Source organism: Zosterops lateralis (genome assembly GCF_965231275.1).
Source record: "Zosterops lateralis genome assembly, chromosome: 28".
Classification (NCBI taxonomy): Eukaryota; Metazoa; Chordata; class Aves; order Passeriformes; family Zosteropidae; genus Zosterops; species Zosterops lateralis.
Genome location: NC_139788.1, coordinates 5,938,343 through 5,966,313, shown reverse-complemented (window position 1 = coordinate 5,966,313; position 27,971 = coordinate 5,938,343). Strand labels below are relative to the sequence as shown.

General features: G+C 49.0%; 2 protein-coding genes across 10 annotated transcripts; one reads left to right on the top strand and one right to left on the bottom strand.

The window, feature by feature from the left end:
• The first annotated feature begins 36 nt into the window (after positions 1-36).
• Positions 37-22,807, top strand: S100PBP (S100P binding protein). 7 transcript variants are annotated; one of them, XM_083879551.1, is made up of 6 exons: positions 37-140; positions 580-1,713; positions 1,904-2,001; positions 2,687-2,791; positions 14,702-14,768; positions 15,026-15,195. In XM_083879551.1, exons 2-6 carry the CDS (start codon positions 688-690, stop codon positions 15,080-15,082), a joined length of 1,353 nt encoding a protein of 450 aa, XP_083735677.1. In that variant the 5' UTR covers positions 37-140; positions 580-687; the 3' UTR covers positions 15,083-15,195. The 7 variants fall into 7 exon arrangements, with proteins under 7 accessions (XP_083735677.1, XP_083735680.1, XP_083735678.1 ...); XM_083879554.1 differs by having other exon boundaries at positions 14,991-15,122; XM_083879552.1 differs by lacking the exons at positions 14,702-14,768; positions 15,026-15,195 and adding an exon at positions 22,623-22,807.
• Positions 13,279-27,579, bottom strand: FNDC5 (fibronectin type III domain containing 5; the record flags this gene model as incomplete). Of its 3 annotated transcripts, XM_083879559.1 has the most annotated exons (6): positions 13,279-14,275; positions 14,908-15,041; positions 16,991-17,083; positions 18,582-18,780; positions 19,098-19,213; positions 27,501-27,579. In XM_083879559.1, the coding sequence occupies 6 exons, from the start codon at positions 27,577-27,579 to the stop codon at positions 14,234-14,236; spliced, it is 663 nt and encodes a 220-aa protein (XP_083735685.1). In that variant the 3' UTR covers positions 13,279-14,233. The 3 variants fall into 3 exon arrangements, with proteins under 3 accessions (XP_083735685.1, XP_083735684.1, XP_083735686.1); XM_083879558.1 differs by lacking the exon at positions 13,279-14,275 and having other exon boundaries at positions 14,775-15,041; XM_083879560.1 differs by lacking the exons at positions 13,279-14,275; positions 27,501-27,579 and adding an exon at positions 26,173-26,228 and having other exon boundaries at positions 14,775-15,041.
• Positions 27,580-27,971: the final 392 nt, after the last annotated feature.

Sequence of the window (27,971 nt, the reverse complement as noted above, 5' to 3'; positions counted from 1 at the left end):
GGGCTTTCAGGTCCAAAGATCCCTTTTGAGATGAGTCCTCACTGGGGGAAAACAGAGTTTGTGTGTGAATACTTTGGAACTATTGAATTTCACAGGAAGGTTCCTTATCTGGTCATCTTGGATAATAATGAGGATTTTGTGTGAGTGTATCAGTGACTAATTTCCTGACAGAGTTCCTCTTCCTTTGCTCAGTTTTTCCCAACCCCAAAAAAAGATTTATTTATTTTTTTAGATGTGTTTATTTATCTCTGGAGGGCAGAGGTGGAGGTTGAGACACTTGGAGGTTTTATTTAATGCCTCAGGCATGTTCTGCAATTTAAGGCATTTGGGATTCCTGAGGTCTGCTGTGGGGGACTGGCAGCAGTTTGGGAGGAGAGGCCACAGCCTGAGGGGGTTTCCAATCATTGGGGTTTCCACTGGTGCTGTTTGAGGGAACACTCAGGGATGAAGGGTTGGTTGGGACTTAAACCAGCCAAGAACAGAGATCAAATTGTGGTGGTTTTGCCTTCTCTGTTAAATCCCAGCATTTTGAGGATCCAGCTGAATCCCTTTCACTGAGGATGTTGCTTTTGCTGGCAGGTTGGAGCTGACTCCTGCTGATACCTCCTGTGCAAGGGCTGATCAAAGGCCACCAGCAGCAGATGAGCCTCTAAAGCTGCAAGCAGAGCTGCAGGAAGCCACAGAGCCATGGGAGACAGTTCCCCCCCTTCTCCTGGGCTCTGTGAGGGGTTCAAACAGGAGCCAGTCCCCAGGGCCAAGAGGCTGTCGGATTCTGCAGTGCAGGTGCAGGCCCTGCAGTCAGCTAAGAAAGCCTGTGTGCTGAGGCGTGGCTGCAGCACTCCAGATCCAGCAGGGCATCCTCTCTTCCCTTCCCCAGGCTCTGGCTGCTCCCTTTTCCTGGATGAGAGTGGCCAGGAGGAGCTTGGTGCCAGTTTTTCCATGTCCAAGTACAATGACGTGGCCATTTCCCTGGACATCAGCAGGTGCTTTGATGACAGCGAGCTGGATGATTCTCTGCTGGAGCTGTCAGGCAGCGAGAAAGGGAGTTCTCCCTTTGATTATACTGAGGAAGAGATCCAGGAGATCTTGGCTGAGGATTCCATGGAAGCTGAGCAGCAGCAGCACCTCACTGGTGAAAGCCACCTGAGTCAAAGTGCCAGCGGAGAGAGTGACAAGGCGGAGAGCAACTGCACCCCAGGGACATCAGTCAGTGAATTGGCCTCAGAGGTCACAGAGGAACCAAAGGAAGCCCAGGAGCCTCTCTCAGGCAGCTCTGGGTGTGATCCTGGTTTTTTAACTCTGGATGGGACCCAGCTGCAGCAGGAGCTGGACCTTGACTTGCAGGAGCTGCTGAGCCTGAGCCCGTTCACCGCTGCCTGCACCAATGAGGCTCTGGAGGAGAATAACCTGGAAGGAGAAACTTTGGATGCAATGATAGATGATTGCTTGGGGTATTCCACAGCTGCTGGGAGCTGCATTCCTGAAAAACCCACAGAAGAGGTGATGCCTAAAGGCCGGGAAAGTCAGGATTGCCCAGGAAAATCCAACCTTCCCTGTGGCCAGAGCGTGGGGGATGAGGGCTCAGCATTTGTGTTGCCACCAAAAAAAGAACTTCCCAAAGCAGCCATGAGCTGTTCCTCGAGGAAATCAGGCTCTCCAGAGGATGCTGAAAGGGAATCTACAGGAGCTGAGCAGCCATCAGACAGCACTAAAGTAAACTCACATCTTCATTCTTGTCACTCAAATGTTTTTAATCCCATCCCTTTGGATTTGTCCATGTGCACACAAGTGTTGGGTTTATACAGGGGAGGTTTTTCAAGTGGATCTTTATATAACTCTGTAAGCAAAACTTACATGGAAAAGTTTTATTCCACATTAATCCCCTTTTCCCTTCCTTTTCCAGTTAAGTGGCACAGCTGTAGGCCAGACTGGGCAGGAAGAGCCACCCAGTGGGCAGAAAAGTGGCAGAGTAATTCCAGTCCCACAGGAGGAAGAAGAAAGGTAAATTCTTAGGAAATCTGCACTTTTAAAACCATCCCAGCTGTTGCCTCCACCACTTCGTTGCTGGGTTTATTCCTATTTTTTAAAATTCAATTGCACTGAAAATAGTGGGGAAACAATAAACATTTCACCCTGTAAGATACTGGAAAAGGGGGAAGAATGTCGGGAAATGGGAAAGGAGGTGTGCCAGGCAGATTTGGGCCGTGGTCTGCAGGCAGGAGAAGGGATGTTTGTGCCGCTCTGGCTCCCTGGCTGCACCTCCCGGGGCCGTTCCCTGCAGGTGGCAGCAGCTGAGCGGGTCGCGATGTCGGTCCTGCTCTTCCCCGCTCCTGGAGGCGGCACATCGGGGCTTTTCCCCCCATTCTGGGCGTTGCTGTTGTGTGAAAAAGCTGCTTTTTGAGAGCTCCCTGCGGGTTCCCGTTGTGGTCAGCGGGGCACTGAGAGGTTGGGTGGCTCAGCTGCTTTGCTCTCGGCGTGTTTGATCTTTGCAGCTTTACTCAAATAAATGCTTTTTTTTTTTTTTTTTTTTTTTTTTTTTTTTTTTTTTTTCCCTTCAATCCCAGAACGGTGCTACAAGAATGTCAAATCTGCCACAGTTCTGCAGGGCTCTTTGCCCTCTCTGTCAGCTGTAACCTAATTTAACAAATAACCTTAGAAATAATTAACACGATTTGTTATTTTCAAGGTCGAAACAACGGTTCTGCATTTCAGAAGCTCAGCCTGAGCAAAAGAAACGTTTCTCTCCAGGTTGTGCCTATCCAAGTGAGGAAAAGTGTGGCTATTTCCTCAGGTAACCCCCAGGTGGGGATGACATGAGGCTGGTGGGGAGGGAAAAATTGGTCTCCTGGCTGGCTGGCTGGACTTGAATTCTTTGTTTGGAGTGTGTTTGTTTTCAGAGGGGAATAAAAAGCACCTGTGACACTTTTGTGCACTGCCATATACTAAATTTCTGCACAGGAATCAGCCTGGCTCCAGGGCTAGCTCAGAGGAGTTTTAGAGATATATGAAATATTATGAAATATTGTGAAGGGGGTTTGGTGTGGAAAATCAGGGATGCTCCCAAAGCAGGTTTGTATTCATTGGGAAAAGCAGAGCTGAGCTCTGGCTTGTTCTGTTGGGGATTAACTTGATCCTGTCAGTTCACAACTATCCCAGAATAATCAAAATTGGAAAAGACCTCCCAGAACATCGAGTTCTCACCTTATCACCAGCCCAGAGCACTGAGTGCCACATCCAGTCCTTCCTTGAAACCTCCAGGACTCCAACATCTCCTTGAAACCTGTGAAATCACACTGGGGGAAAATCTTGACCTCAAATGCTGAAATTTGGGCTCAGACTGGGGTAAATCTTCAGCTCAAATGCTGAAATTTGGGTTTATTTTTTGACACCTTCTCTGTGTGTTGCCATCCAAGAGCCACCGACTGCGGGGGTGTGGAAAGGAAGGTGTTGCAAAGAGCAGGTTTGGATTTCAGCTCATGGGTGGCAGCTGATGGGTAGGACTTGGATGTTCTGAGAGGCAAAATATTCTGGTAGCTTCCAGCCACGGCTCCCCGTGGTTATTTTGAGTGTTAATGGGTGCAATAATTGCCATTTCTTGCGAGTCACAAGAAGCTGACAGTTGTGTGTATGGAGCCTGCACTTAGGCAGGCAGCAGGAACAGCTGCATCGCCACAGGGCTGCTTCCAGAAGATGAATCCAGCATAAGTAATGCAGAGGGGACGAGGCGGGGAAAGCTAAAATGGCCTGTTTTCTCTTGCTTTCAAATTAAAAATGCAAGACGTATGTTGTGAGTCACAAAAAATCAGGCAGGAGCTCTAAACGAGTGAGGCTGGCAAGTTGAAATCGAGCTCCCTTATTCTGGGGAGGAACATTGTCTGTGATGCACACAATTTGATTTTCTTATTAGTGCAAACCTTTCTTATTCCAAATAGCTGTAGGCTTGGAATCCAGCCTGACAGACAGCGTGGGTTCTGCCAGTTTGTCCCAGATGAAAAGCTGCTGGGTGGGCTGGCAGTGCCCTGTGTACTGTCCCTCTGCACCTGCGGCTGCAGCAGTGTCCTGGGTGTGTCATTTGCATAGGAAATGCTGAGTGATCCCAAGGAATTCATGAAGGAAAAAATCAGCAGGTTTAGAGCCAGCAAGGGAATTCCTTCTGGGAAGCAGTTGCTAATATATTGCTGCTACAAATCTTCAGCTCTGCTTTGAGTTGCAAATCTCCTGGCATTTGTCTCAGGGTAGTGTTTGCTTTGCTATCCCATCTTTTACGTAATCTGTCTGTTCTTCCTTGGATCCTGCTGCTGTGCTGTCTAAGGGAATTCCAAGCTGGCTCCAGGAGAGATTTCCTTTTCCCTCATCTGCACGGTGGCTTGCACTTAAAATTTTCATATATATAAATGTATACAAGAAATGCATCCTCCATGTATATAAAATCCATTTTTCATGTATATAACTTTTATATCTGCATATATCTCATCTATGTTCTTATGTTGGGTGGTTGAATGCTAAAAGTCATGCTGCCTAGTTGGGAAAAAAATCCTTTTCAGGATTATTCAGAATAAACTTCTCACATTGAGCTATCTCCAGTGTGTTGGGAGACAACCTCATGGCTCTACTTGTGCTTCCTCTCATTCTGCTTTCTAGATGCTGTTAAATCCTAATATATTCATTTATTTGCAGCTTCCCTTAAGAATTTAAATGCTGTTGAGGCTGTGCTGGAGCAGATGTAAAAATGAGCTGTGATTTGAGCATCTGCTTGGCAATGGGGGGGGGCTGATAATTGACCACACAAGATTTCTGCCAGCTGACCATTTGTCAGCGTTTGCACTTTGTTATTGCCCTTTATCCAGCAGTGAATGGAATTATTTCCTTCCTGATGAGATCCTCCTTGGGAATTCTGGGGCTGGATCAGCTACACAAATACTGAGGCTCCTAAAACTGTGTCATTTGGAGCAGAATCACAGAAAGGGTTGAGTTGGAAAGGACCTTAAAGATCGTCCTGTTCTACCCCCTGCAATGAGCAGGGAACCTTCCACTGCTCCAGGCACCTCTGGGAAGCTGAGCTGGCTCCTGCCTGACCTCCATTCGTTTTTTTCCCAACCAAGATTCCATCAGGAGCTCTCCTTGAGGCTTGGTATGCTTGCTAGAGGTTTTTGATGCTTTTAAAATTTTTATCAGACTTCTCACAACCTGGCAGAAACCTGATAAATTATTTCCTTGGATGTCCCTGGAATCAAAGGGAGAGGAGGAGGAAATACCTTATAAAGAGGCACAGACCATCTGGTTTTACTGTAATAACAAAGATCAATATCTTAAAAAAACAGACAGTGTGTTTAAGGTGATGGAAAGGGAGAGCAGTGTCAGGGAACAGATGGAGAAACAAATCTGTGAAATACAAATGAACTCTTTGCCAGCAGACTCTGCCTTGAAAGACTCTGGTCTCTTGATTGATGCCGAGCTGGCTGGGGGAAGAAAAATCCTTAATCTTGAAGCAGTTTTTACCTGCCCAAATTAATTTTGCTTGGCTGGAGAGCAGGCAGGGAAGTTGCAGAGCTAGGGCTGTGCTGACATAAAGGGAGAATTCCATTTAGTGGCTGAGCTAAGGAGGGAGATTTCACTTCAAAGCAAATGAAATCCACCTCCAAACCCTAAATTTCAAGAGATGTGAGATGGGGTAGGGATTGATAAAGTGGATTTCTAAGTTTATGGTGAGGGGAGTGAGAAGTTACCTGGGTTCAGAGTGTGATGCTCCTGGTCCAGGGGCTTCTCTAGTAGCAAATCTAAAATAATCCAAGCTCCTGGTTTTTAAATGAGTGGAACTTGCCTGAAAACCTCATCCCAAATCTCTAGTTTGGGCTGAACTGTTGTGGAAGGAATGAGGATGTGCCCAAGGAGAAAGAACTCCAAAGGTTTTAAGCACTGTTCCATGGTAGTTGAGTTTATCCAGCCCCCTTTCCTCAGGCCAAAAGGCCTCTGAGCCCTGGGATGGATGGTGAGTCACTCCAAATATTTGGTGGGATTAATCTGCCTCTGGGACTTCCCCTCTTGGAGAGGAGCTCCAATCTTTTCCTGGAGTGAGTCAGGGTGAAAGTTTGTCCGAGTCCTTGTCTCTCCTCAGGGGTGAAAAGTGCACCCCTGGCAGTAGGAAATGTTCCCTCTGTTTTTATGACCCATTTCACCTCTGACTCAGAAGGCCGAGGGATAGAACTGAGATGTAGGAAGGCTCAGAATCTGTAAAAAAAATCGTGTTTTCTTCTACACTTGTTGCAGACAATGGGAACTGCTGTGTATGGTGAGAGTTTGCCTTGGAGAACCTCCCTTTCTCCCAAACAACCCATGGATTTCTCAAGGAAAACTTCTCAAAATCCCTTCTAGAAGTATCAAAATTTTTTGGCAAGAAGTTTTTCCTTTGAGTAAGTAGGAGCTGATCCTGCAGTGTCTGAAGGAGACCTGGGATTGCTGGGGAGACTGTGTGTTCCCTGGGAAGGAGCTGTGGTTCACATCCATCACAGCTCCTTCCCAGATCTTCTTCAGAGACCTGCAGCATGGAAAAACCTTGGAGTTTGGCCTGGGCTCTGTACTGTGCTGAATTTTACCCTGGGAAGGGCAAAATTCCAAGGAATTGGCCTTTCCCTGAGCTCTGAGTGGAATCCAGACCAAGCTGCTTTAGCTGGAGCCTTTCTGGTCACTGCCTGTTCTTGCTGAGCAGTGAAAAGAAAACTCTCTGTGCTGTGACAGAGGTGACAACCCTATGCCAGGCAGATGTTTTTGCTCCAAACCAGATGTTTGGACAGTGGTTTTGCAGGAGTGACCCCCATGGTTGGATTTTGCTTTGAAAACTAGATGGTTTTGCAGTTCAAAAATGTGATTTCTTGAGTTAGGCTCATCCCTGTGTATAAATAAGATCAAAATAAGACAGCAAAGTTGATTTTTTTTTTTTTTTGAAACACAGATGGGGCAAAGCTTTGTAGCACTCTGAGGCCTGCAGATAGCCAAGCCCCTTGAAGTAGTTTGGGTTTTAATCTTGCTTTTCTGAGGCTGCCTTAAAAGTTTGTGGAGTTTTGTCTTGCTGTTTCAGAAAGTGCAAATGAGAGGATTTAAGGAGGGCACAGTACTTTGTGAGGAAAATTTACTTTTTGTTTGAAGTTGAACCTTCAGCCTTTGTGGTGGGCCAGGCAGAAGGAGCTTTGCAAAGGAAGTGATGAAGCACCAGGCAGAATTCCTGAAAGGAACTTTGATGTTCTCACTTCTCAAAGTTGCCTTCTTGGGATGTGGTTTCACTTTGAAAACCTCCTACCAAGAACATCAGGTACCAGCTGCAAGCACCAAGGAAATGGAGATTTGTTTTTCAGAGATGCTGCTGCTCCAGCCTCATCCAAATGCTCCTCTCGTGTTTAACTTTTAGATTGACTTTTTTTGCAGAAATTCCCCAAATTCTAACCCATATCCAGTGGGTGAGCAAGAACTTGGCCAAACACCAGGATTTCTAGAGAATTCCTGAACACTTCCAGTGCAACTCCATTGGATTTTGCTGCTTTTTGTGCTGGTTCTTGTTCTGAATTTAGAGGTGTTAATTGGTCTGGTTTTCAGTGGTTTTAAGTTTCATTTGTAACTTCTTCTGCAAAAGCGTTTCAGGAGATTTGCACTCGAGTTTATAAATATTTTTTGCAGCTTTTACATGTCATTTTCTTCTTTCCTGTGCTGCTGATCAGCTCCAAATGAGTTGGAGGTGGATAGGTTGATCTTCCCAATGTTCTTCCCAGGGGTGCCAGCAGGGCCTTGTGACTCCTTTAGGTATTTATAGGTGGAATTTTGGAGAGCAAATTAAGTTTATTCAGGCAGCAAATCGTCTCATATTTTTATCATCACAATCTGACTATTTTTGGGGATGCTTTTGGTTCATGTGTTCTTAAAGAAATCAAATTTTTCGCTCAGTACTGATGATTTTTTAAGTGGTTCATAGATTCTATTCTGTGGCACCCAGAGTGGGACAGGACTTTGGAAACCAGGCAAAGTTTTTCCCTGCCCTGAACTTGCAGGGACTGAGACAGGGAGAATGGAAATAATTTGTCCAAAGGATCAGCAGTGAAGCTTGTAGCAGAACCTGACTGCACAAACGCCCAGATGTCACAGAATCGAAGAAGGAAGCCATGGACAGCACTTTTGGGGCTGGGGCATGGCTGGTGTCAGGGCTTTGTGATGTGTCAGGTCCTTGGTGCCACCAGAGCCTCTCAGGTGATTTTTACCTCTGTAAATTTTGTTTACAGAGAGCTCTGCATTGGAGGAGGAGGAGAAATCCCTTGGAAGAACATGAGAGTTGTCAGCATGTGGTGGTCATGGCTTTTAAACCAGTGAACCCCACTAATTAGGTTTTTTGAAAAAGGAATCATGTTGGGAAAGATTAATCGGGGAAACCTTATAAATATGATTGCTTAGCAAAAGATTCTGAAAATATGAAACCTGTAATCGAAATAGAAATGGAAGCTCACTTTGAGTTGTAGGATACCGAGTCTTAGTTACTCTATAACCTAAAAACAACAGCCTGGGCAGCTGAAGGAGAATCCCTTTTGATTGAACAATACCTTTCTGCTGGCTAAAGGATTCAAAGGTCAATGTAGCAAAACAGAAAAGTCTAAAGAGTAGTTTTTAGAGTTTAAAATATAACACATGCTAAGGTAGTAGTTCTTATAGGCTGTATGTAGATTCTATAGGATTTTGTGTCTTGTATTGGTTGGTCACTGTAAATTAGAATATTCATCACAAAAGGAGATATAATGTATTGTAACCAAGACCTCGCTCTCTTGGCTCTCTCTCTCTCTGGACCTCGCTCTCCTTTCCCTGCTCTTACCTCTGCTCTCTTCCCCCTGCGCTCTGACCCCTACCCTCTTGCTCTCTCTCTCTCCTCTTCTTAGCCCATACCCTCTTGCTCTCTCTCAATCTCTCTCTGGGACTTCCCTTCAGCCGAGGCTGGTGGCTGAAGGGAAGGCCCTTTCTACCCACGACCCTTGCAATAAAACCACATATTCTAGAACATCTCAGGTTTGTAGAGTACCTTGTCCCTGTAAGTCACGGATGCTTCTACAGAATCGTTTACCTATGCCCTGGGGACAATTTCACCTGATATCCATGGAATCCCAGCATGGTTTGGGCTGGAAGGGACATAATGATCATTCAAATCATCTCAGTCAGGGCAGGAACACCTTCCACTGTCCCAGGCTGTTCCAATCCCTGTCCAACCTGGCCTTGGGCACTTCCAGGGATGGAAATTCTCAGCAAGCAGCTCCTGACCACACCAGGGAGGTGCTGATGGTGTTTCCACCCCTCGGGCAGGAGGGGCTTTGTGTTCTTTGTGAGTGTAAATCTCTGCCATGACACAGCTCTGCCCTTTGGGGTGGATTGAGGCTTCTGGGCAGTTTTAGTGCTGCAAATTTCCCTCTTTGACATTGCAAATGATTCACATCTGAATGGTGGAGAGAGGAGGGAGGGATTGTGGATTAAGCTTTCATGGCAGGACAGGGTGTTTTGCTGTGTGTTTGCTGTAAGAGAGTAGTCAAGGGCCCTGCTGATGATTTTTGCTGTTACAAAACCCAGTAATATCAATAAAAACTGGAATAAAACTGGCTTTGTGCAAGCCCTGCGCGAGCACTGATGAAATGCCTCACAATTAAAAATTTGTGTTCATCAATGTATTTCAGCCAGCCAACAGCAGCTGGAAAACAACAAGACTGAAATGAAACCACTATGTGGGGTTTTTTTTTCTGCCTTCCTCTCAAAAACTAACCAGCTCTTCCCTGTAAGGAGGAAGAAATTACATCCTGAAATGGGAAATAGTGGAAGCTGATTATATTCTCCCTTTGGTTTGAGAGGATATTTAGGTGCAGAGCAGGTCTGGATGGTATAAATAGGTTTTATTCAGCAGTTGGTGGCATTAAAGGTGGGGGTTTTGTGAGTTCAAAAGGACAACGATGCTGCAAAGTGTCAAATGGCACCGTGGAGCTCTGTCGTTATTGCCACTCAACGGTTCTGCTTCCAGCACGTCCAGATTCCAAGGAAAAAGAGGATTTTTCTGGCTGCCAGCTTTGCTGCCTCCATCTGGGAATCTGAAATTCAAGCTGTGCCTTTCCTGGCTTAACCAAAATTGAGGCTGAAGGAGAATCCAGTTCTTTTTTTTTTTTTTTTTTTTTTTTTTTCTTCCTCAAGACGTGTGGGCTGCAGCACCACCGAGGGGGAACCGCATCATTTTAATGCCTGAGGTCACCAAACAATTCAATACCAGATTTGTGGAGGAAACAGAAGATATTTTAACATAACAAGCGTGTGTTGATCGGGCAGCTTTTTAACAAACACTGGGGAAGAATTGAATTTGGTCAGCTCCGCTTCCAGACGAGGCTGTAATAGCCCATTACACATCGTTAGGAAGCCGCCTTTTTTTTTTTTTTTTTTTTTTTTTTTTTTTTTTTTTTTTTTTTTTTTTTTTTTTTTTTTTTCCCTGCAAATCTGGGGGAAATTACATTTGGTGGAGAACATATGGTGTCATCTTCATAGCTCTCCTCGGGAAGCGCAGGCCTCGCAGAGGTGCCGTGTTTTTGCTGGGGGAAAATAGATGTGGCGGCTGTGGCATTGGCTTTGGAGTGATGTCACCTCTCACGTCTTTGGCAAACGCTGTGCCTGTTCCTCTCTCCCTTGGCATCTCCTCCAGTAAAGCCATTACCAGCTGAGATTGTGCTAACACTTTTCCCTCCGTGTAGGTGTTTCCTCCTCGGCTTCTATTGAAGTGGCAGGGAATCAAAATAATAAAAACAGCGCCTCGTGTTCTCATTTTCCTCGGAGCACTGAGCCTGTGCCTGTGCCTGGTGGCCCGGGGGAGGGGGTGACAAGTGGCTGGGGCTGTGTTGTGAGTTGGAAGGACACGCTGTGCAGGATTTGTTTGCTCCACACTTCCTCCCGCGGCTCCTCTTTGCTAAACTCGTGGGGGAGGAATCTATTGGTTAAATTGTACTTGTAGGCATAATATTACAGTGCTGGGAAAGGAGGGAGAAGAGCGGTGCTTAACTCCAAACACGCCCTGGGTGTGCTGGCAAAAGGGTTTTGTTTGCAGCTCCCTCTGCTCCTATTGTGCCCCGAATCTCTGCTCAGTTGGTTCTTGGAAATCAGTGGGTTTTATCCCGAACCAGCTAGGAGGGCTTTGCTTCCAGAGATCAGCAGGGAATTAGCCTCTCTGGGATCCCTGGCACAGCAGCCCCACTCCCACTTGCTGCTTTTTAGGATTTATTGAAACCTCCCTTTTGCAGCTCCCGCTTCCAACAATGAGTCAAAATCAGCAGTCAGGGCAAAAACACGTGGGGGGACGTGGGTGGGCTGTAGGGTGTGTTGTGCTGTGGCCCAGCATGACTTCCCTCAGTGTGGCTTGAGTTTATTTTTGCTTGATCTCCTGCCTTTATTGACTGTAAAACACCTCAGGAGTCTCTTTTGGCAGCTGCTGATGGGAACGAGGTCTCTGTTCTAAAGATGGGTTTAGGATTGAGCTCACGCAGGGGCTGACTCTCATGGGTTACAGTGGGATTTAATACCCAGACAGCACTTAAAGCTTTGATGTTTATGACCCTCAGAACAGCAGCATTATAAGTAACTTTCTTCTCGTATAACCTTTTCTTAAAGTGTGGATTTACTCCTTCACCTCAATTCAGAGTGGTTGAAAATTTTCCTTGAAGGGAATCACTTGAACTGAGTCGTTTGGAGTCCCTGAATGGGCTGAATTCTGCCACCCCCCATTTATTTCTCCTCACAAACAACATTTCCATACTCTTCAAGCCTGCAGTTATGGATTATCAAATGCAGGTTATCAAAATAACCCTGACACCTCCTGCCACATGTGAATATTGAACTCTGCCCCAAACTGACATTTTAAATTTAATTCTGTTCTACCAAATGAATGATCACATCTCCATGTATGGAAAAAAATAGCTTCAACCTGTCCCTAGGGAACAACAACTGTGGGGGGAAAAAAAGGGATATGGTCTGAATTCCCAGGGACAACTGGCTTTAAAAACAGCCACCACCCCCCCACCCCCCCAGGCTGCCAAATTACCAAGCTGGTTTTCCTCTGGAGCAGCTCTCCGAGGGCTGCTTGCTTGGCTGTCTGCTCCAGGATTAGGAGAGAGCATCTCCCTTATCATTTTGCACATGCTGTACCATCTGTCCTAAATCTCCCTTTGTAGGGCTGTGGATTCCAAATGCTATTTCTTCCTTAGGAGATAACAGACGTGGCTGAAGAATTTTGCTAGGTAGGGCTGGGGTGTTATTTATGGTGCAAATTATTTTTTTGTCCTGCAGCCAGAACCAACTCTGAACCTCCTTGGATTTCTCCACCAGACGCTAAGAAAAATATTTAAGTTGTAGGTCTGTTTAGGTTTTAGGTCTGGGAAATACAAAATACCCCCATTTCTAGGGGGTGTGTACTGCTAAAAGCAGGTGAATTATGAAATAATTAAATCCAGGCATTAGAAGGACACAAGAGATGCCTTTAATATTTTATTGTACATTATAAAATGTTTATTGCTCTGTCTGTATCAGAGGTCGCGACCTCTCCTTCTTGGTGATGGAAGAGTATGTTCAGGCAAAGGATCCTGGAGACACCTTTGGGGTTGGCCAGGCTGGAACTAGCACATCTGCAGGAGAACTTCCCAGTGCTTTTCTCCCAAACCAGCTCTTTGGGAAAAGCTGGTGACAGGGGAAGAGGAGAGATGGCAGCTCCTCACTGCCAGCCTGGTTCTTTTCAGGGATGCCCACCCCAGGTCCTCCAAACCTTTCTCAGGCCAGCCCCTGTTGGCATTTGACGGAACAAGTCGGATCCTGCCTCATCCCCATAGTGCATAGGGAGTGGTCTTGTGGAGGAATTAAATAAATACAGATACCCCATGGCACATTACAAAGAGTAAATCTTTTTCATGTCATGGTCCTGCATCTCCCAGCTTTCCAGAGCACCAGCAATCCCCAGGGATCCTGTCAGCTTACAAATATCCAGCATTTCCTAAGAGAGAGGAGGAGCCCAGCCCCTTTCCCATCCATCCTCATCCCTTTTTGGGAAGGGCTGTCTCCAGCAGATTCCGCCATTCCAACCAGCCCTTCCTACACAGAAACTTCACTAAAAGAAGGATTTTAAGAACTTAAGCCCTCAGGAAAAGGCTCCTCAGGCCAGAGCCTTCCACAATAAACAGCCCTTGCCCCTGGAGACCTTGCATAGCAACCGGTATCATCAGGTGGGTGTTTTTTTTTTGTGGGTTTTTGTTTTTTTTTTTTTTTTTTTTTTTCTGACTGGCTACATTTTTATGGACCTTTTATCCCATTGGTGGTGGACTCAGGCCCAGGCTGAAAATACCACGAAGAAAATGGTTGAAATTATCCTGGAAGCTAAATAACAGCTTCTGGTGTCCCCTCGTGTTGGTCTATGGTCTATGCCTCAGTGTTCCCCAATTTTTCTGAGGTGAAGAGCACCAGTGTGAGAGAGGAGAGACAGCAGCAGTGGAGAATGTGCTGCAGCCTGGCTGGAGAACAACCAGGGGAGTTCTCCTGGTGGGAATGAAAACTGGGGGATGCCGTTTTGTTTTGTTTTGTTTTGTTTTGTTTTGTTTTGTTTTGTTTTGTTTTGTTTTGTTTTGTTTGAAAAACCCACCTGCAAGACGTGTTACACAACACACATCAATGAACGAAGCAATGCCCGAGCACATAGGAGCCAAAATTTGGCTTCTCGGTGGTGTTTGCCATGAACTTCCCTCCATTCCTGCTTGGAGAGGGATGTGCCTGATGCCTGGGAATACTGCTGGGATGGAGTGCCAGTGAGACCAGAGAAAGACACAACAAAACCTTGTGCATTCCCATAAAAACAGGAAAACTGTCTCAGAAGATGGAGCGTGAGGGTGGAAAGGAAGCATTGCTCCAACCCAGGTGATTCATGGATCGCTCCAGCGTCACTGATTCTTTTACATCTTCTTTGTTTGAGTGTCAGGGTTTGTTTGGGTTTGGTTCGGGGTTTTTTTGTTGTTGGTTTTTTTTGCAGGATTTCCCTTCCTGGCCAGATGTTTTGCAGAACACGGATGAGGAGGTGGATGCCAGCGAAGTGACAATCACGAGGCCATGTTTTGCAAATCGCTCAGACAATGTTTCACCTCCCCAGTCATCACGGCTCAGAGGCAGAGTGAGAGTGAGGGATGGAGTCCATCTCTCAGGTGTCAGGTTGTCATGCTTCAATGATGTTCACTGAAGGCTTGTTTTTTGGAAACTAGGAGAGAAAACAAAGGAAAAACGGATGTGTGGAAGGGAAAAATCACATCAGAGCTCAGGGCACTCCGCAGGTCGTGTTGTGTGAGAATTCTCGTTCCCACCCCTTCATGATGATGAAAAAGGGTCAGAGTTGAGGTTTTAGGCTTGTAGGGTTCATCACTGCTTCTGAACCATCGTAAACCATAATAACGATTTAAAATACTAAATAAATAGGGTGCGGATGTGAACAGAAACACGAGGGAGTTAAATTAATTGAAATAAGTTGGGATAAATTAAAGGCTTGACCTATTTATGTGTCGACATCGTGTGTGTCACCATCTTTGCTCCTGCTGATTAACTCTCCAGTTAATTACTTGAAGCAGTGTCCTCTTTGCCACGTGCTGCTGTGGGAGGACCCAAGGAACTAATTTTTTTTTTCCTCCAGAGATGCTCAGATCATCCAGAAACGTGGCTTGAAATCTGATTTCTGGCGGCCACGCAGGATCCAGGAGGTGGGAGTAAAGCTCTGATCAGCAGAGCCGTGGGTGTGGAGGGTGTTCCCTTCCCTCATCCCGGCTATGGAGGGGGAAGGATTTTTAACAGAGGCTTTTTTGGGGGGTGATTTAGCACAAATCGGTTGCGGGCACTCACTTTGCTCCGCAGGAGGCCCCCCCCCTGGTGCTCGGGTGTGCTGTTCTCCGAGGCGCTCTTGGCTTTCTCCTTGCTGTTGTTAGGCTCGTTATCTTTGATGATATCGTACTGTCTGCAGAAGAGGGCGATCACCCCTGCCGGGAGAGAGAGCATCATCAGCGATCACACCAACTAGCTCAGCAGCCCGCAGAGATCACAGATCCCTTCTGGCCAGCCTCGGCTGCATTCCCAGTTCCTCCCAGAGCACAGCCGGGCAGCCCTCTGGCTCTTCCCTCCCTTGATTCCACGCTAAACTAGTTAGACAGGACGACAGAAGATTAATTATATTCCAGCCTCTCTCTTATGAAGTGTTTTAAGCCCTGCGTTTGGACCTGGACCAACACCAAGCCCCGCGGTTCAGCGAGCACTGGAGCTCCTGGAATTTCTGCCTGGTGAAAATGTGTCCTCTGCTCCCTTGTCCTCTGGAGCTGGAGCTGGCAGAGGAGAGGTTCTGAACCTGCCAGCACCTGCAAATAGGCACCAGCACAAAGCTGCGAGTGGAAATTTCCTCCCACACACACCCAGGCACGTGGAGAGGGAAGCAGGGGCAGCCGTGGCACGTAAGATGACTGCAAATGTCTGTCTGAGCAGCTTTTATGTGATGTTTCCACCAAATAACGTCTCTGCCTGCAGATTCCAGACACGTAGGTGAAGTGGATCCAGGCAGATGCTGCTTTTCCCTCCCTGAAGAAAAAAAATCTTCCTTAATAGCCAACTATATTTAAATCTTCCAGCATCACATCATCAGCTGCTCTATAAAACGAGTTGGGCAGTTGCCCCTAGGCTTTCCTGATAAACACAGTGGCCCAAATTCTTTCTTTGGGAATGTGGGTAAATGGCTGATTCCAGGAGAAAAGGCGTTAACATCTGCCAGAGCCACTCCTTGTGTGATTTCCGCGGGTAAAACTGACACAGAGAAGGAAAATGCCATGAAAAAAATCCCAGAAACACAAGAGCTGGGGTTTGGCTCAGTCCAGAGCCCTGGACATGGATTGGTTCCGTTTGGATTTTCCCAAATATTGTCCTACAGGATGGGTTAAAAGCTGGAAGGAGGTTTTTGTGTATTGAGGCTTCTTAAAGGACCCATTTGATGTAGAGAGATTCTCCCCACACCCCTTTTGTTTTTTAAATGTAAGTAATTTGTCTGGAATGGAAATTGTGGGATTAGCAAATTCTTTGTTCCCAGCTGATCCAAGTCTCAGATTATTCTACAGCGGGGAGATGAATCAGTTGTTCAATCACCCCATGTAATTATATATATTCATGATTATTTTCCCTGGCAGAGCATTAGAAGTGGGATGTGTACAACTAAAACATGGCATAAATGCTGAAAAAATAATGGCCTAGAGGTTCTGGAAATCTTCTAAATTCGTTTTGGTATTCATGTGATTCTTGGCTTTAGGAATATTTGCTGTCCAGTCTCTGGAGATGCAAATAAGGGGGGGAAAATTATTATGCATTGATTTGATTCAGTGTCACCTGGATTCTTCTATCCCCTTCTGTGATGGGGAAATTTCTGTGGGAAATATAAATAAATATAAATATGTGGGTGTAGAGAGCAGGACGCTTAAATCTCCATTTTGCCTGAGCATTGGAGTCATATAATATCCAGAAAATTACTGCAACCTGTAATATCTGAAGTACTTAAGGCATATCCTGTTGGATATTTGGATCCCTGGAAACATTCCAGGACAGGGCTTGGAGCAACCTGCTCTGGTGGAAGGTTGGGTGCAACAAAGTGATCTTTATGTCCCTTCCAACCCAAACCATTCCATGATTCTGTGGCTGAGGGCATCATAATCAGGGCAGTCTGGAAAAAAAAATGAGATTACAGGATTAGCCATAGGCAATTGCTTCCATCAAATCCATTTTCTGCTTCCCACTGGACCAAACTCGAGCTGCAAAGCCCAACTTGAGATGCCCTTACAGCTGAGAACTCTGTATTTTTTGTGGGAGGAAAGGTTTCTTCCATGGTTCCACGTGCACCCAGGCATTCCTAAGGATATCTCATGGATATTACTTTTGACGGAGAGTTAAGACTGACCTGCCCACATAAACAACACCACAACAATGATGAGAATTTCCCCCGCTCGCAGCTGTTGGTTCTTCTTTGCCATCTCCTTCATCGTCACCTCATCTGCACAAGGGCAAAGAGACACCGTGAGACCCCAAAACCCAGCTCAGAGCCTGGTTTAGGAGTGTCCCTGACCCCAATCAGTGTGTGAGGGGCAGAGCCAGCAGGGGGGAAGTCCTGATAGGGTGCTTGGATTAGGATTTAGGAAGGAATTCCTCCCTGCGAGGGTGGTTAGGGGCTGGAATGGATTTCCCTGAGAAGCTGTGGCTGCTCCATCCCTGGAAATGACCAAGGCCAGCTTGGAGCAACCTGGGATAGTGGAAGTGTCCCTACCCATGGCAGAGGATGGAACAGGATAAGCTTTCTGTCCCTTCCAACCCAAACCAGTCTGGAGTTCCAGAATTCATGCTGTGACATCCTGAGGGGACGGGGAAAGGAGGAGCAGGGGACAGGGCAATGTTATCTGTCCCCATGGCTGCTCTCTCTGCTGTCCTTGTCCCCTGTTAGTGCCATCTGCACCTGTCACAAAGCCTTGCATGCTCCAGCAGTTCCAGCTTAGCAGCGTGGAGAGCCTGGCAGGATGTTTTTCAGCAGAGCCTTGGGATTCAGAAAGGAGCAGAGCCTTTTTTGCAGGGTGTAATTCGCCTCCTTGGCTTCAAAGCATTAAGGAGATTACAATTCAGGCCCCCAGGAAAGGAACAGTGCTCCTCTTAGTGCTTCCAGATAAACAGCAATTCAGGATTTACAGCCTCCAAATCAGTTTAATAAACAGAGTCAAGGACTTGCATCCTCAGAACCACGGCCAAAAGCCCGGGAACAGGCTGGGCCCTCAGCTGGCAGGGAAGGACCTAGGTGTCCCCACAGCCCTGCACTGCCAGACCCTCTTTGGAGCAGGATTCTTGCTGACAGAAAACCCTCAATACCCTGGTTTGGCTAAAGAGGAACAAGTGAAGGAGTTGCCAGTGAGGAAGTACCTGATTTTCTCCATGGAGATACTGAAAACCCAGCTGGATGTGATTGTGGGCAACCTGCTCTGCTTGACCCTCCCTAGGTGATCTCAAGAGATCTTCCAACCTCAGCTCTCTGTGATTTGGCAGAAATAGTGAAAATGGAAGAAAAGTGGGAGCCTCTGGGTATTTTTTTTTCCCTGAAATCCAAGCACAGGAGGCCCCATAAATGCCACAAGTGCCCTGTGGGCAGTGGTGTGCCCAGTGCCATCCAGAGGGGCTGGTTCCACATGAGTTCAGCCCTGGAATATCCCCTGGCATTCTCCACTTGTAGGGACAGGACACAGAGCTGCAAACTTCCTCCTCACTTCCTTAAATCTCATCTGAAATGGGGAAAAGGAGCAGCCACCTCCAGCAGCAGATATCTCCCTGTCATTTTGTGCCCTCTCCAGCACATCCTGTGAGGACACTCAGCCCCATGAGTGTTTATCCCACAGGGTTGATCCTGTCTATCCCACAGGGTTTCTCCCAGCTCCTCTCACCACACAGGATCCTGGTTCTTCTCTGCAGAGTCCTGTGTCCCAGGGGCCATGTAGGAACTCACCCACACTTGCCTTTATTTTTAGAGGCTAGTTTCTCAGCTTCCCTGGGGGTCTTGAAGAGGACTGGCTCACTGGCAGGGCTCTGGCCTTGGATGCTGATGGCCTGGACATGCACAATGTACTCAGTGTCCTCCTCTAGGTCCCAGAGGGCACAGGAGCGGGTGGTGGTGTTCACCTCCTGGATGAAGCGCAGCATCCGCACATCCTTCTTCTGGAAGCCGAGAGAGGAGAGCACAGAGTGGTGGAGAGGCCTCCCCGCCATGTGTGCATCTTCTGCCACCTAAGGCCATTGATTCCTGCCCTGCCCACCACATGGATGTGGAGAAACCATCGGGATCCTTCCCTCTCTGCAGCCACCAATGCTCAAAGTGCCACTGCAAAGGGGATAGGGGAGCCAAATCCCCTCCGGCAGCACGAGGGACGAGATGGGAAGGAATGGGCTTAAACTGCAGCAAGAGGATTTGGGAACTGAAGGGACCTGAGGGGGAGATGGACATGGCTGAAATTGGGTAATTCTAGGCACAGTACCTGTTGGGAAATTGCAAATCCAATGACAACTTCGTCTTCCAGGACATCCCAAGTGACCACAGCTGAGTTGGCTTTCAGGTGTTTGACCGTGACATTTACTGGAGCTGAGGGGCTGTCTGCAAGGAGGGAGAACAGAACCTTTACAGGGGCAGGAGACACAGTGAGGGTAAGGAAAGGAGTGCAAAAGGATCCATTCCTCAGGATCCATTTTGGATATGTGACCTGGAAATTGCATCTACTCCAGGTCTCAATTCCCACGGCGGAGCTAGGAGATCTCACCTGAGAATATGAGTTACATTCAACATGGGTTCAAACTGATAGAAGGGAAATTTACGTTACATAGAGGGAATAAATCCTTCCCTGGGAGGGTGGTGGTGGTTGCCCAGAGAAGCTGTGGCTGCCCCATCCCTGTAAGTGTCCAAGGCCAGACTGGAGCAACCTGGGCCAGTGCAAAATGTCCCTGCCCATGGCAAGCGGTAGGACTGACTGATCTTCCTGTCCCTTCCAACTCAAACCATTCCATGATTCTGTGTGTGAAATATCTGACCCTCGGGAAGAATTTCTTGAACACCACATCTGAGCCCTGAGCAGCTCATTCATCCTAGCTTCCCCAGCCACCGTTTCCCCTGTTGTTCCCTGACAGTGACAGCTGGGAGGAATTTCCAGCTCTGCCATGGAAGTGTAGACACCGAATGCTTTGATGAGCATTCTGAGGTTTGAAACCCAGGAGTGGAGTAACTGAGAGAGTTTCTTTTGCTTTTTCCTGGCAAAAAAATGTTTCCTTACAATGTTCTGTGGCTGGTGTCAGAGCACAGCCAGTGAGCAGCCACTTGGAGCTGCCAGGACACAGTGGATATTGTAATGTGACAAGGGCAGGCCAGGAAAGCAGGAGCCTGAGGCTTTGCATTTATTCCCAGTTCCAGAGCACAGCTGAATTTCCAGCAGGATCCTCCCAGCCTTGCCAAGGACAGCTAGGTTCCTGCACAACCTCCCCAGGAGCCTCTTCCCAAGGGAACTGCTCAGTCAAAAACCTTTCCTGGCATCTTGAGGGAAGGTTTTACCTCCTGGGCTTGGCACAGCTCTTCCAGCTGGACTCTGTTCTCACTCCTCTGGTCAAATTTAATTCACAATCTTCAGTTTTTCTCTGAGTAGTCCCAGGAGGTCAGTAGGGTGAGGAAGAGTCATTTTATTCTAACTTTTATGATAAATTAATACTTTTATTTCATTATAACCACTCCTTTGGGGCTGGGACAGGTCACCACCAGTATAAGAGAGGTGCACTTGTGCCCATCTCCAGTGACACTTTTTGGATTTATGGTCATTCCCAGCCGCCTGGATGGGACTGAAAATATTCAAGCTGTGATCTGACATCACTCCTGGTGAATGTTCCCCTGAGAACAGGAGTACAGAATTCCCCAGCTGAAGGTCACTTGGCATAGTGATCCCTCATTCCTTTCACAGCCAGCAGAGAGACCCTCAGGAATAAAATTCAAGCCAGACTGAATCTAGTGAATCCCTCAGTGAGAAAAAAAAAGTCACTGAGTGGCTGAATTCACACAAATTTAGGACTTTAGGAGGAGCAGCAAGTCTCTGTGATTCCACCGAGGGATGTCATTCCTTTCTGGAGTAACAACACAGATGGTGTTGAGCCAGAGCATTCTCATCTCCCAGGGCCTGGCCCTCATGGAATGAGGGAGAATTCCTCAGCCATCCTCTTGAAGGATGGAATCCCTCACCATCCTCACCCTCCCTGCAGCAGCAGTGCCAATGACAAGCCGAGGAGGGAGACAGATCATCCTGGAATAAAAGTCCTTTCCAAAGCCGGCTGTGACACGAGGAAGGGACGTGGGTCTGCAGCTCTTCACCTTCCCCCGTGACTGAAGCAACAAAAGTCGAGTCTAATTTTAGGAAGGGGCAGTCAGCAGACAGGAATGTGCACGGAGAAGGTCTGTGAGTCATGCCTGATGAATTTGCTGGAACATACGGAGGACATGACGGAGTTGAGGGATGGGAGACAAAACAGTCTCCAGCTGCAGCCAAGCACTTCACCCTTCCTGGCTGCACCGCTCAATCCTGGCGTGGTTGTCTTCCCTGGGTATTTTTAGGAGCTAAATATATATATATATATATATATATATATATAATTTTTTTCTTTTTTTTTAGGAGCTACCACTGACTTAGCCAGATTCAGTTGGAGAAGGGCTTTGTAAAGAGATGAGTTAACCCCACAGGAACATAGAGCAGAGATCACGGGGAAAAAAAGCTTGGAAAAGGGAACAACACTTGGAGTGTTCAGGTCCCCTTTGAAATTTGTGACCTTGAGGGAGGCACAGCATAAAAAGTGTCTGAGTTTCCTGATGGCATAAGATATGGGGGAGTTGGGAAGACCTTGAAGAGCTGGAGGAGAGCAAAAAACTCTTCTGGGAAGTGTTGGGAGAGGGTGGAGAGCTGTGAGGCAGGAGGGAAGCACTCAGCAAAGCTGAAACCCAGAGCTTGAAGCTTCCAAAACTGGAATCTGGATGGAGGTGAGGGAGAAATCACCTGGAGTGGGTGGTCAGGAACATTCTAGAACCTTTCTTTGGAGGAATACCTGAGAGAGGGATGGGGTAGTGAAGTCAGCAGCTCTAAAACCAGGAATCCCAGGACAGCAGATCCCAATGTGCCTTCCCTTGCACTGCTACACCCAAGTGGTGCCAAACCAGCATAAAAACACTAAAAAGAGAATTAAACTGTGTTTGACAGAAATACAAACCCAGGAAAAATTAATTTCCTGCTCTCAGAGCTGCGGGAATAATTTGGAACCAAATTTTTCATCCATGAGGTTGTTTTCTCCCTATTCCCAGGAGATTAAATGATGAGATCACGACTTCCTAAGACTTATAACACTGTTCCAAGATATTCCACATGACTTTTGGCTCTCTGGCCCTGTTGCAGCTCTTTATTAGTCCCAGCCTGGCTGAGATCAAGGGGAAAAGGTGTAATTCCTGTAATTTCCCAGCTGGCTGCAGGGGGTCGGCAGCTCAAGCAGGGCTTCGAGGTGCCAAATGCAAATTTTTCTTTCCTTCTAAAGTCATGTGCAACTCCTGGAAACTTTGCTTCTGTGCCTATGGCAGCCGGGAAAGCTGCTGGTGTTCTGGGAGCAGGCACAGAGGGTGGGAATGCTGCAGGGATAGCAGGGAATGGGTTGTGGATCGAGAGGGGGTTTTTTGTGCCTGTTAATTCCAGAGCTGCTGAGGGCAGCACATTCCCTATCTGTTCCATAAGGGGATGGTGCAAGATTCCTGCTTTAGCACTTTAACTTCATCCCAGTGCAGGATGCTGGAGCAAATCCCACTTTGCAAACTAGCAGAGGATATTTGCCCAAATTGAGATGGAAAAACACCCTCATTTTCATGTCAACAGAAATCGCCCCACCTCTCATTAAGGGAAACCCTGATGATTTCAGCTGAAATCAGGACTTTTAAACATGAGTAGCAGCTTAAAAACTGAGGCTTTCTAAAATCCCGTCTCGTTTGCTTCCCACAGACTCCGAAATGTCCCATCCCCCAGGCCCAGCCCACCCCGATTCCGCCGCACCTGGGGCCCTTTTGGCAGGAGCAGGTCGGAGCCTCCGCTGTGCACCAAAAAATCCTGAGCCCTGGAAATGATCCTTAATCCCTTCCCGATGCTGAGAACTCCTCCCTGCCCTCCATTAAATGTTTTCCTCGTTATTGTTGGAGTTTAATTGGAGAGAGAGAGGAGCCCCACATACACACTTTACAATTCTTGGCTTTGTATGGGCTCTAGGAAGGGGATTCCCCATGGGAGCTGTGGAATGGATGGGAGGGGTGGGAAAGAGCAGGGAAAAAAGTTTTGTTCCATCCCACTGCTGCTGTCACCTGGGAATTGGGGGGGATACTGAACATTGGGGTGTCCAAACCCTGGGGTGTCTTGTAGGATCAGGGAGGTACTTGGGCCACAAAGGTGTCACTAAAGGAGAGGAGGAACCTGTGGAAAGGTCACATCCTTGGGGTCACCTCAGGCCAGCTGAGTCCAGGCCATAGGTCTGAAATGAAAGTGTATTTCTGGTTTTATCTCTCCAGCCAAGGGGCCCTCACAACCCCCTGAATTCACCTCTTCCATGGAGGTGCCTGGAATTGCATCCTGAGGCTGTGCTGTGTTCCCAGCGCTTTCCAATTCACTCAACTCCTCTCCCAAGCAGCTTCTTCCCTGCTGGAAGGGCTTGAGCTGCCTCAGAGTCCCAGGGACACAGTCTGGTGAGCTGAGGCTCTGAAGCAGCTCGTTCCTTGCTTTCCAGCTGCCCTTTCCTGCAGGAAGCAGTGAATTCCAGCCTTAATTCCTAGTAGCTCTTGATTTCTGCACCACAACCTTCCCTGGGGATGCAGGAGATGAAAGGACACAACTTGAAAGGAGCATCCCTTAAAATCCATGTGATGTTTCCTGCCCACCCTTTCCCCGAGTGTGGATTCACACAGAGCTGCTTTTGCTGCTTTCTCTGTGCCCTCCCAGCAGGGATCCCATCCGTGGATGTAATTGTTTGTGGGTTTTATGGGATATGTAGGAAGGGCTGGCACATTGCTCAGCATTCCCGAGGGTTTTAATGAAGGGAGCCCCAGGGGAACGTGTGGGAGCAAGGATCATTCCCAGCCCCACAGGAAGTGGAGCTGTGTTCTGAGATCCAGCGATTTCAAAGAGCAGAGAGGCCAACTGGTGGTTCTTCAGCTGGGAAAGAGGCAATTATTTCCTGCTGGCCTCTCACTTCCCTATAAAAATGGGATATTAATAGGCCACCAGCCCCCTCCTGCCCACCCCTTGGCTTTGTGGCTGATTCTCCAGGGAGCAGCTGCCCAAATGTGCTGGAAATGCTGCAAGGGAGCATGGAGTCTTTTCAGGGAGCACAGAGACTGTGGCCAGCCAGCCATTGGGAATTCTGGGCAGAAGGAAGGAATATTTCTACCCTTGAGAGTCCCAGAGACATGCAGGATTCTCTCAGGTCTCCCCAGTGCCACAATTTGGGTTTAAATGCTGCCAACTCAGAGCAGAGTCATTCCCATCATGGCATGTTTTATCCAGGATCCAAATATCCACAGAGAACAGGGGCTTTTCTGCCTCCTCTTATCCCACACCTCAGAGCAATCAGAGAGGTTGAAGGTTGGGAATTTCCTGGGCAGTGCTGGGTGCTGACACCAGACCTTTCCCTGGATTTTGCTGGTGTTCCCAGCCCAGCTCTGCTCTTGTATCCTGTTTTTTACTGCACACATCAAGGTTTGCCGCTTCATTGCTCAATACATTTCTGCTTTTAACTGAATTATGCTTGATCCAGGCCTTAATTCAGCCTCTGGGCACTTCATAAACCAGCAAGAGTTTGTTTAGCAATGAACATTCAAAGGGTGAGGATGGATCCAGGACCAGCACATGGATGGCACTGCCACAGAGTGAGTGGTTAATAACTGCAAGCACACGTCTCTGGGAGGAATCTCCCTTTTCCACGAGCACATTCCCAGCAGGAGACAGAGTTTGGAAGAGGATGGCTCAACCTTGGCTGCCTCTCACAGCACAATCCCTGCTGAGAGCCTGACACTAGGGTGAGAAACCTCCACATCCCAATTAAATCCCTCCTACGCCCAACGCAGAAATCAATAAAGTGCTTACGCCACACATCAGCCAGCCAGGAATCTCCCCGGCCTCTGGGATGGAGAGAAAGGGCTGGAATGGGTTGGTTTGTTGTTTCCAAATAGCTGAAAGACCTTTTGCTGCTCTCTTGAGCATGCTGAGGTTGTTGTTCACCCTGATCCATGGGTGATCCCAGCTCCCTGAGCTTGGACAAGCTGGGAATCAGCCCCTGGAGTCAGATTGTCACCTTTGCTTTGCTCTCTTTCCCACTTCAAGGCTGGGAGGCTGCCTAGGGAGGGGGTGAGGGTGGTTTGCTGTGGCTCAGGGGGTGAGAACACACTTCAGAGCTGAGCAGAGACCAGAATCCAGCCAAGAGGGTTTGGCAGCTTTTTGGGCAGCTGAGCTGGGGGAGCTGTGAAAGGGCTCTTCAAACTGGAGCTTGTGCAGGTCCTGAGAGCTGGTCCTGAGCTGTGCTGGCAGGGGAGGTTTTACCTGAGCAGTGTTGTCACCTCTGCTCTCCATCTCCCAAAAATAAACCTGACCTGAGCTACTCTATGGGCTGGCACCTCACAGTGAGGCTCTTTGCAAGTCACAGGGGCCGTGGCCTATTTTGTGGTCTTCCATCATCACCCCACTACTCTTTGAGTCCTGAGCAGTGCCCCAAGCCCAGCCCAGCTCCCCTCTCTTCATTAGCTCAGCCTAACAAGGAGAGGACTGCTGGCAGAGCAAGGGTAAAATTAAATCCTATTCCTGACTTGCTAACCATCCTGAGTGTTTCCTTAGGGACCTTCTGAAGCAGTGGGAATGATGAGAGGGGATCACCCAGCCAGGTAGGGTTTGGGGGTTGCCAAAGAGCTTTGGTGTGAAGATTATTCTCAGCCACCTCATCCTCTTGCTCCTGCTTCCCCTCCTCACTCACCTTGGCATCACCTTGGCAAAAAATCCCTGCCTGGCCAAAATCCCTGAATTCAGAGCAGGGCCTGTGCTCAGTGCCACTCACCAGCCCTTGCCCTGGCATTGCCAGGGAAGAATTTGCACCACTCCCCTCCTGAGAATGACAGCTTTAATCTTTCATGAAAGGAATTATTTTAAACTCACTCACATGAGCTCTGGGTCTGAAGGGGAAGGACCCTGGAGCTTCCATCCCTGCCTGGGAATGATTTTCTCCCCACAGGCTTTTTCAATGACTCTTGGCTTGAGTGCCTTGGTGGCCTGGTGGTCACATCATCAGGCAGGGCTGGGGACACGGAGCTGGTGGTGACGCTGCCACTACCTCTGTGTGACCTTGGCAAAATCACTCTGTGCCCTCATCCCTCTGCTCCTGCTGTGGAGAACAGGGACAGCACAAGTTCTCTGCCTCACCTGCGTGCAGGGAGAACTTGTCAGGACCCTTGGCATGGGTGACACAGAAGGAGGAGGCAGTGGGGGGTATGCAGCACCACACCGAAGTCACACAACTCACCGTGAGCTCCCAGGAACATGGCACAGACACCTCCCGGCCCAGGCAGGAGCAGGAGGTGGTTTATGGGCAGGGACAAAACTCCCTGTTTACTCTGAGATGCCAGCCGAGGTGATCCAAGGATAAGGGAAGAGCAGGGAAGTGGCCTAATTTACGGAAAACCCCGAGTGCTGTCACAATTGCAGACGCCTCCATTGTGCCTCGGTGTTTTCCTCATCGCTCCCTCCCTTTGGGAATGTTTCATTAATCTCTCCGGATCTGGCAGTTGTGAAACAGCAACTTCAGAAGGCGACGCCTGCCCAAGGACGGGCGGCAGAGCTGAAAGCATTTGGGGGTTGCTGCAGCCCTGACAGAGGCCAAATGTAACTCCAGCAACTTCCAGGGATGGCTGGAGCGAAGGCATTTCCACTCCCTGGAGCTCTGCATCCCTAATAATCACCCCCAGCCTCCTGGAATGCAAGATATCCTGGCAATCAGCAGTCTGGGAATCAAAGCAGCTGTTCCACCAATGTCTTGCAGCCAACAAAGAAGACAGCCCTGGACTGCTTGGGAGGGTGACTGGTTTGGACTGGGGAGCTCCACCAGCAGTGCCTGATTCACACCCACACAGGGGGTGCTGATGCCAATGAAGGCAAGAGTGGACTTGGGTCCATCCTGGTGGCTCCAAAATTAAGTCCAGCTTAAGGGACCTCTGCCTTCACCACAGATCCCCCACTGCAGGTGACCTGCTCAGCTCAGAGGGGGCTGGTTTTCATGGCCAGCATGTGCACTGCCCCTGGAGAGGTGGTTCCTCTGGGGCCACCCTGGTTCCTCTGGAGCCACCATGGTTCCTCTGGCGCCATGGTGGTTCCCCAGCCTTCACAGAGCTCCCAGCAGAGCCTGGCTGGGCCCTGGACAGCTGGGAAGAGGCATTGGCAGAGCAGACCTGGCTTTGCCCCCTCCACTCCAGTTCAGCCTCATGACACGAATGGGGGCCGCTACTCAGGTGCCCAAAACCTCCCCTAGCACAGGACGAGGGGCTCCTGTCCCTCTCCCCGTTTCCACATCTCCACGAGCCGCCCTCTCCAGGGATGCCTGGCTGCGAGCGCCCACAGCTGGGACCTGGCGGGGGCGAGTGCCTGGCGCTGCTCGAGCCCCGATGCCGCGGGGCTGCGTGTCCCCAATCGCCTCCTCTTCCGCGCCCAAATCCTGCCAAAGTCCCGGCGCCCCCAAACTCCGTCCCTTCGGCGCAGCCTTGCCCTCTCACGCTGCTCCCCCCTTGGGGTGTCTCCTGGCACCGAACCCCTTCCCCAGAGCCCCGGCAGCCGCTCCAGGGGCCCGGCCGCCCGTACCTGCCTCCGCTGGGCGCAGACCGGCGTAGCTGAAGCAGAGCAGGAGCGCGGCGCCGGTGCAGCCGAGGAAAGGCTCCATCCCCCGCGGCCGCTCGGGGCCGGGCCGAGCCGCTCCGGGCCGGGCCGGGCCCCGCCGGCGGCGCGTCCTGCGGACTCGGCGGAGCCGTTCAGCACCGCGGAGAGCGGCGGGGTCGGTGCCGCCGGTACCGCCGGTGCCGCCCGGTGCGGCGCGGCTCGGCGGAGCTCCGCTCAGCCCGGCAGCTCTCGGCTCGCCTCAGCTCGGTTCGGTACGGTACGGCTGGGTTCGACCGGGAGGCGGCCCCGCCGAGCCCCGGCTCCGCCCGCTGCAGCGCCGGGCAGCCCCGCTCCGGTCCCTCCCCCGGCCCCGAGGGCGGCGGGACGGGGGCGGCTCGGGCCCCCCGCCCAGCACGACTCCGCTCTTTGCCTCAGTTTCCCCGTCCCGCTCCTCCC

Excerpts from the sequence above, each read along its gene's own strand:
- S100PBP (XM_083879550.1), top strand. The coding sequence starts at position 688 with ATGGGAGACAGTTCCCCCCCTTCTCCTGGGCTCTGTGAGGGGTTCAAA. Across the intron at positions 1,714-1,903 it reads AGCCATCAGACAGCACTAAA|TTAAGTGGCACAGCTGTAGG; the intron begins GTAAACTCACAT and ends TTCCTTTTCCAG. Across the intron at positions 2,792-15,025 it reads AAGTGTGGCTATTTCCTCAG|AAGAGGGCGATCACCCCTGC; the intron begins GTAACCCCCAGG and ends TACTGTCTGCAG.